Source organism: Erinaceus europaeus, chromosome 17 (genome assembly GCF_950295315.1).
Source record: "Erinaceus europaeus chromosome 17, mEriEur2.1, whole genome shotgun sequence".
NCBI classification, from domain to species: Eukaryota; Metazoa; Chordata; class Mammalia; order Eulipotyphla; family Erinaceidae; genus Erinaceus; species Erinaceus europaeus.
In genome coordinates this window covers 68,450,373-68,459,089 of record NC_080178.1, presented here as the reverse complement: position 1 = coordinate 68,459,089, position 8,717 = coordinate 68,450,373, and the positions used below count along the sequence as shown (strand labels likewise).

General features: G+C 44.8%; 1 protein-coding gene across 2 annotated transcripts in view; it reads right to left on the bottom strand.

Annotated features, from left to right (window-relative positions):
* Positions 1–592: 592 nt before the first annotated feature.
* Positions 593–8,717, bottom strand: part of OLFML1 (olfactomedin like 1) — a 30,841-nt gene continuing 22,716 nt past the window's right edge. For both annotated transcript variants that reach the window (XM_016190257.2, XM_060176975.1), the window contains one exon: positions 593–2,196. In XM_016190257.2, the coding sequence (XP_016045743.1) occupies positions 1,406–2,196 (791 nt within the window). In that variant the 3' untranslated portion in view covers positions 593–1,405. The remainder of the gene's footprint in view (positions 2,197–8,717) is intronic.

Genomic DNA, 8,717 nt, shown 5'->3' with positions numbered 1-8,717 from the left:
ACTGGGCTAAGCTCTGATACTGTGGTGCCTCCAGCTCTATTCCTTTTTCAAAAATATTTATTTATTTATTTATTCCCTTTGGTTGCCCTTGTTGTTTTTTTGTTGTTGTAGTTATTGTTGTTATTATTGATGTCATTGTTGTTGGATAGGACAGAGAGAAATGGAGAGACGAAGGGAAGACAGAAAGAGGGAAAGAAAGACAGACACCTGCAGCCCTGCTTCACCATTTGTGAAGTGACTCCCCTGCAGGTGGGGAGCCGGGGCTTCAACTGGATCCTTATACCAGTCCTTGCGCTTTGCGCACCACCTGAGCTTAACCTGCTGCACTACCGCCCGACTCCCAACCTCTCTCTATTTCTACCTAGCTGAAATAGAATGAAAAAATACTGGCTCAGCAAGGAGAATGCCAACTGGAAGGGTGCCCCTTACCCTGAGAGGCCCAGCCAGGTCACCTCCAGCACATCTGTACGCCTCCCTCCATGTATCTATGTGTGTTTGGAACCCAGAGCAATGTGAATTTTCTTTTTATTTGGGAGATGATCCATGGAAAATAGATCCATGTCTCTCTCGTCCATCTGTTAATTGTTTCCCCCCCATTTGTTGCCCTTGTTGTTGTTACTATTATTGCTGTCGTTGTTGGATAGGACAGAGAGAAATGGAGAGAGGAGGGGAAGACAGAGAGGGGGAGAGAAAGATACACACCTGCAGACCTGCTTCACCGCCTGTGAAGCGACTCCCCTGCGGGTGGGGAGCGGGGGCTCGAATCGGGATTCTTATGTCGATCCTTGTCGATCCAGTGCTACCGCCTGGGCCCCCATCTGTTAACTGCTTACAATACTTGTACATCTATGCAAGATACCTGAATGGGCTGTCATGTCTTTTTTTCTTCCTTGTTTGTTTGTATTTATATCAAATAAATTGTTGTTTAAATTGGGGGAAAAATGTTGACTCAGGAGTGGTTAAATTACATGTGATTCTGGTGCCATTAAAAAAAAAAGGAAGAGTATCAGTGGGCTTCCTTGAAAAAGACACAAAATATTATGAGGGGATATATATATATGTATATATATATATATATATATATATATTTTTTTTTTTTTAGGGTGGGTAGAATAAATGCTAGTAAAAGTAAAGGCTGGAAGTAAGCTGATTCAGAATGCGGAAGGTCTCAAGAGCCAGGAATCTGGGCTGGTGAAGGAGGTTATCAAGAATTTCTGAAGGACAGGCTCTCATCTACGTTTTTTTTTTCCCTAAGCTAAGCAAAGCAGTGCTATCTGAGAAGGGGTACACATGCACCCCCACTTCTAGACCCTGTCCCTGTATGAGATCAGAGTGGCACTATATTTTAAAGGGATCGGGGCCTCAGTGTCCTAGAGAGCAGTGTCCAGGCCGTGGTTGCAGTGCCTTACTCCAGAGGCTTCTTTCTCTTTGTCTGGATTTTGTAAATTATCTGGTTTCCATCGTTCCAGGCATAGAGCTGCTTATCTCTAGGGTTGTAATGGATCATGGAGTGACTTCTCGGTCGTCTGGGAAAGAACAAGTTGGGAAGATCCTCCTCACTGACAGTGCCCAGCGGGTCATAGACACAGGTGATGCGATGAGGACCCTGGTCACCAGAACTGTAGACCACGTAGAACACTCCACATATGAGGAATGAGGCTTCAGCCCCCTGGCGTCTACATGGCGTGTCCCATGAGTGCTCCACTCGCAGCCTCCCAGGCTCAATTTTTGTGAGCACCAAATGGCCTTGGATGCCTGTCCCTGAATGGATGGCCCAGAGCCCATACTCATCCACAGCCAGGTCAATGTAGGTGGAAGGGGAGTGCTGGTAGACCCGTGCTCGTCCCGCCCCTCCAGGGAGAAGCATTCGTTTCTCCACAGTCCTCTTCTGTAGGTTATATTTGATTAATTCATTGGGAGTCCCCTGGTTGTGAAAAAACAGAAAACCTTTGTATAGCACTTGGCTTGTTCCCTGCCAGGAATATGTCAGGATTAGCTTCCGGGGCGCTGGCTTGGTGCTGTCTTCTGTGAATGCACGCATGTTTGCAAATTCCCAAACAGTGTTGTTTTGGGATCCAATTAAGACATAAACCTTTGGAGAGTCACTGACAGTATCTTTCATCCAAGAGCCATCTGTGTCCATAGTCCTTTTCACAATTTTCAGAGACTTTATAGCCATCAGCATGTTGTCACAACCTGATCAAACAAGAGAGGGATGATTACTTGAAAAACAGGAGATAGCTGCTTTCTTCATAGATGACTTTTTATTTCCCCTTCAATGTCTACAATAAAATGATCAGCCATAATTTGTTGTGTGACTCATAAAATCAACAAATTAAGTCAATAAATCTCTGAAAAGAGAGTTTCTACTTATAAGAGTAAGCATTTAATTCAAATCAAGACATAAACAGCGGCTAGGGAACTAGGTACACCACGTTAATTGCACACATTATCATGTGCAAGGACATGGGTTCAAGTCCTTGGTCCCTACCTGCAGGTGGGAAGCTTCATGAGTGGCGGAACAGTGCTTCAGTTGCCTCCTTTCCTTGCTCCCCCTGTCTCCCCCTCCCCTCTCTGTTCTATCAAATAAAAAGAAGGGGGAAAAAAGGGGGGGGTGGTGTAGGAGATGGCACAGTGGATAAAGCATTGGACTCTCAAGCATAAGGTCCAGAGTTCAATCCCTGGCAGCATAAGTACCAGAATGATGATGTCTGGTTCTTTCTCTTTATTCTCCTATTTTTCTCATTAGTAAAGAAATGAAATCTTAAAACAACAAAGGTGGGGGATGGCTGCTGGGAGCAGTGAACTTGTAGTGTAGGCACCAAGGCACTCACAATAACACTGGTGGCAATTATTTAGGAAGAGGGAGAGAGACAGCTACTGCCTCACTCTCTAGAACTCTTGGAGTTGACACAGTGAAAATAGTTTAGGTGTGAAATCACCTAATTCAAGTCCATTGACCAAGATTTTATTAGTTATCTACTGTGTACTTAGCTGAAGAATCCTAGTCCTTAGTACTACTAGAACAGCATAAAAGTCCTATGCAATCACTCTTTTGTTTATTTATAAATACATGCATTTAGTCAATTGGGTATACAAAGGGTAGGAAACTGGGTTAAGCTGAGGACAGAATGGACTGAGATACAGATGATAAACTGGGAACGGTTCTTGCTTAGTGGGTGCATGACTAGCCAGAATATAAAGTTCAAGGCAAAATATTTACAAAAGAAAGACAAATAAGGAAAATACTTCTTGACATAAGTGTCAGTCTGCATTTGAATTAACCCTCTAAGAATGCCACAATGAGATGGACGGAAGAACATTCCTGATGTAACTAAACCACATTTGGAAGATGCCGCCAAGATTAGTATTCTGGCTTCACATTAGATGCATTAGGAAGTAGTAGTAGATTGAAATCTGTTCTGTGCCTGGACCTTTGGGCGTGGAGTTAAAGAACATGAATTTTATTCTACAAGAAGGTAGGAAGCTAGTTAAGTATTTGAGCAAAAGTGAGACCCAGTCACAGCTACTTTATAAAATCAATTAAGCTGGCAGCCATGTGTACAGTGGACACCTGGGAGAGAAACCAAGCCAGGGAAATCAATTAAGAGGGCATTTCTGGTTGGGGAGGTAGCATAATGGTTATGCAAATAGACTCTCATGCTGAGTGAGGTTCTGAGGTCTCAGGTTCAACCCTCTGCACCACCATAAGCCAGAACTGAGCAGTGCTCTGATAAAAGCAGACAGACACAGATGATCCAAACAAAATGATAAAAGTCTAAAGTAGATGTCTTCACCTCCTTTCTCAATTTCTCTCTGTCCTATCCAACAACAATAGTAACAAGGGCAACAAAATGGGAAAAATGGTCTCTAGGAGTAGTGGATTCATAGTGTAGGCACCAAGTCCCAGCAATAACCCTGGAGGGAAGAGAGAGAGGGGGAGAGAGAGAGAGAGAGAGAGAGAGAGAGAGAGAGAGGCTACACCAAAATATGGATGGTGCCTTGGATCAAATCTGGGGCCTCGTGTATGTAAATCCAACATCTACTGTGTCGCCTTCAGGGTCATGAAAAGTCAGAATTTTTTTTTTGCCTTAAGGGCTATTGTTGGGGCTCTGTACCAGCACTATGAATCCACTGCTCCTGATGGCCATTTCTCCACTTTATTGGATAGGACAGAAATTGAGAGGAAGAGGGAGAGATAGAAAAGGAGAGAGAAAGAGAGAGATCTGCAGACCTGCTTCATCACTTGTAAAGTGCCTTCCCTGCAGGTGGGGAGCCCAGGGCTCAAACCATGATCCTTGTGTGTGAGGTTCCTTGCACTTCATTCTAACCGGGTGCAGCACTGCCTGGCCTACAAAAGTCTTTAAAAAAAAGAAAGAAAAGAGGTTCCCACCCTTGTCCGTCCTAGATGACTTCAGAGTCTTGGCATCCTCATGGCAACCACACTAAACAGGGACATGGGTTAAGACTAGTTCTCCTGGTCACGTCAGGAAAAGTAGGTTGTCAGTTCTAATTTATGGTGCTGTTGTTAGGACTTCCTGTTCGATAGTCTGTCAGGAGATGAGAGTGGAGGGAGTGCTGTCCTTCACAGAAGCAGGAGGAGCCTTGTAGGCGTTTCTCATCATGGGTAGGAAAGGACCGACTCTGGCCTCCCTCATGGGGACTCTGAAGTCATCTAGGACATATTGCTTACTCTCCACTGTCCTCTTCTCTGTAAATCCTTTCCAAACCACTTTATCTATCTCATGATTCCGAACATCATATACGTCCTAAATAATGGTGATTTCTAAATTTGTATCTTTAATCTCTACCTAGAGAGTTACTTTGCCTCTTTAAAATGTTTTATTTTATTAATGAGAGAGACAGACAGAGAGAAGGAGGAGGAGGAGGAGAATAGGAGGAAGAGAAGGAGGAGGAGATAGAGAACCAGATCATCACTGGTACATGCAGTACTAGAGATCAAAGTCAGGACCTCATACCCCAGAATCCAATATTTTACCCATTGTGCCATGCCCCAGGGTGCTATGACTACTTAGTCTTAGACTTATTTGCCTGCCTATTTGATGTCCTTACTTGCATATATAAAAACCACCTGACCAAAACCAAGCTCTTGCTTTTCTCTCTCCTCTGAGAGCTGTCTCATTGCATTTCCCATTTCAGACAAGACCCATTAACTAGACTTCTTACCTAGAAGTCATTTTTGGTTTCTCTCATTCCCCTGCTGTCTTTAAATTATGACGCTATGCATAAAAATGCTCAAATATCAACATACATGTCTCCTTTCTCCCTCTATGCTTCTGCAGTCTATGAATCCCTATCTTTGCCTAGAATGCTACACTAGAGTTGAACTTGAAGTTTTTCTCTTGATCCCCTACAGTCTATGAAGCTGTAGAAGTGCTGTTAAAAAACTTAAGTGGGCTGCTCGGCGTTGCATCCAGTAGAGCTCACCTGGGTTATCACGCTCAAGGACCACAGTTCAAGCCCCAGATGCCCACCTCCAAAAAGGGAAGCCTTCATAGTGGTGAAGCAGGGCTGTAGGTGACTCTTACTCTCTCCCTCTCTATCTCCCTTCCCCTCTCAATTTATCTCTGTCCTATCACTTAAAAAAAAAACAACAGCAAAGGAAAATGGGGTGGGGGAGGAAAAAATGGCCACCAGGAGTGGTGGATTCATAGTATAGGCACCAAACCCCAATGATAACCCTGGTGGAAAAAACAAAAGGAAATCAAGTGACATAACTCACCTGAAACCCCCACTTTCCTATTACTCTCAGACTAAACTGCGGCTCTTTCTTCTGACCTATGGACCAAATGATAAGGGCCCTGCCCACCTCTGGAGCTCTAGCATCTCTCTCCTCTCTGTGACATCCCTCTCACTGTACTGGGACCGCACTGGCTTTCTTCATATTCTGGGAGAATGGGCCTTAGCTTCTGCCGCAGGGATTTTACTCGCACATTCTGTCTGCAGTGCCTGTTTCTGCAATTTCCCCCTCTCAGCCTGCTCATGCTTAGCCTTCTGATGTCAATTTCAATACCATCTCTTCAAGATGTTTTCAGTGGCCAGGTAAGTGATGCCTCAGTAGAGTACAGAGCTTGGGGTCAGGCGCTGGTGCACCTAGTTAAGCACACATGCACCTGCAGGGACCTGGGTTTGAGCCTCTGCTCCTCACCTGCAATGGGAACACTTCCTAATTGGTGAAGCAAGTATGCAAGTGTCTATCTTTCTCTCTCCCTCTTTATCTCCCTATCCCCTCTCAATTTCTCTCTGTCCTATCAAATACAGTAGAAACAAAAGAAAAAGAAAAAAGAGGGGCTGGGTGGTGGCACACCTCATGGGCCTAAGCAGTGGCTCACCTGGTTAAGCACACATAGTACTAAGCACAAGGACCAGTGCAAGGACCTGGGTTTGAACCCCTGCCTCCCACCTGCAATGGGGTCGCTTCAGAAGCAGTGAAGCAGGTCTGCAGGTGTCTAGTCTTTTTCTCTCCCTCTCTGTCTTCCCCTCCTCTCCCAATTTCTCTGTTCTGCATAATAAAATGGGAAAAGTGGCCTCCAGGAGCAGTGGATTCCTAGTGCCAGCACTGAGCCCCAGTGATAGTGCTGGAGGAAAAAAAAAAAAAGAGAGAAAAGAAAAAAAAGGATAAAATGGCCTCTAGACACAATGGATTTGTAGTGCTGGCACCAAGTCCCAGCAATAACCCTGGTGGCAATTAAAAAAAAAAGAGTACAGAGCTTGATAGTGATGTCTCAAGTTCAGTTCTCTATACTGAAGATCAATTTGGTCTTTCATCAAGCAAATAAATACGTTTCTTTCAGAAAGACTTGCAGTGATAATTGTATCCAGACACACCCTCGCTGAAATGACCTACAATAGCATCTTACTTCCTGAGTTCACGATCTGTAATTATGTTATCTGTCTTATTTACTTTTGCCGTCCTTTTCCTTTGTCCTTCTAGAGTGTGAGCTCCACAGAGGCAGGGCCTGAGTTCAGGCTTACTGTTGCTCCCCACTGTCTAGTTCAGAGACACGCATATTGAAGATGTATTAAATTAGTGAGGAAGAGAACTTCATACAAGCAGATGTGTTTGGGGGGGGATCTAAATAATACTGCTCATCCGGAGTTCTGACCACAGGCCTGCCTTAAGTAATAATAAATTACAAAGTACTTTAAGGCTTTTAAGTTACTTCCAAACCCATTAATCCTTTTAAGAATGGGACACAACCTTCTCATATCAAGGGCCTGCATGGAAGGAGTGGGAGACAGTCCTTCCAGTATTCATGGCATCACTGGCTACTGCCAGAGGCCCACACTGATCTCCATCAGACTTGGGGACAAGCTGTAGAAGCATCTGGGTCAGGGGTTGGGCGGTAGCACAGCGGGTTAAGTGCACATGACACAAAGCACAAGGACCGGTGTAAAGATCCCGGTTCGAGCCCCCAGGCTCCCCACCTGCAGGGGAGTTGTTTCACAGGTGGTGAAGCAGGTCTGCAGGTGTCTATCTTTCTCTCCCCCTCTCTGTCTTCCCCTCCTCTCTCTATTTCTCTCTGTCCTACCCAACAACGATGACATCAACAATAATAACTATAACAATAAAACAACAAGGGCAACAAAAGGGAAAATAAATCTAAAAATTAAAAAAGGGGAGTCGGGCTGTAGTGCAGTGGGTTAAGCGCAGGTGGCGCAAAGCACAAGGACCAGCATAAGGATCCCGGTTCGAACCCCGGCTCCCCACCTGCAGGGGAGTCGCTTCACAGGCGGTGAAGCTGGTCTGCAGGTGTCTATCTTTCTCTCCTCCTCTCTGTCTTCCCCTCCTCTCTCCATTTCTCTCTGTCCTATCCAACAACGACAACAACAATAATAACTACAACAATAAAACAAGGGCTACAAAAGGGAATAAATAAATAAAATAAATATTTTAAAAAACTGTTTAAAAAATTTAAAAACAAACAAACAAACAACCAAAAAAGAAGCATCTGGGTCATCAGTTACTACTCTGCTTCCCTGTTGGCACATTTAGTGAGCCTGAAAAAAAAAACCTGTCACCCTGTGGTTTCTGGGTCAACAAAGTCTTGCCCGGCCTGGGTTATAGAAAGTCATATCCCTGGGGAGGTAAAGACCTGGGCCAGTTGAGAACCTTCTGCCTTGTAACAGCAGTTAATAGATGAGAACTGCAGGCCACACAGCGCTTTAAGGACTCAGAGCTATGGCAGGGAAGAGGGCAGAACACATTGCTCTGTTTTACCTATGCCCAGTGTACCTACTCCCACCTCCGTCCCCTCCCCACCGTGTTTCAGCAGCTGACTCTTTCACATGCTCTGCTCATCTCACATTCTATGATAACCACAGAGGATGAGTGGATGAGGATTTAATCCTATAAGCAGTCACAGATATCACTAATGGAGAAAGAGGAAGAGTCCATGAGCCATTAGTGAGTGCAGAAGCTGCTTCCTGTTAAGGAGCAAGTTCAAGGACTGCAGAAGGCAAGGAACAGCAGCAAATCAGCAAATCACATGTAATGAGCACACACAGTATGTGAAGGTTGCTTTACTTAGCAAACACTTCCCTAGTTCTTACTTCAGACCTGAACAATAAGGTATTTTAATCCGCATCCTCCAAGTGGAAACAGGAAGAAGGTTTGGACACATTACTTGGTTAGGTCTGACAGCTATGGAGTCCTGCGAGCTCAGTCTGCCGTGAGGGGCAGGGTCAGCCAGCCC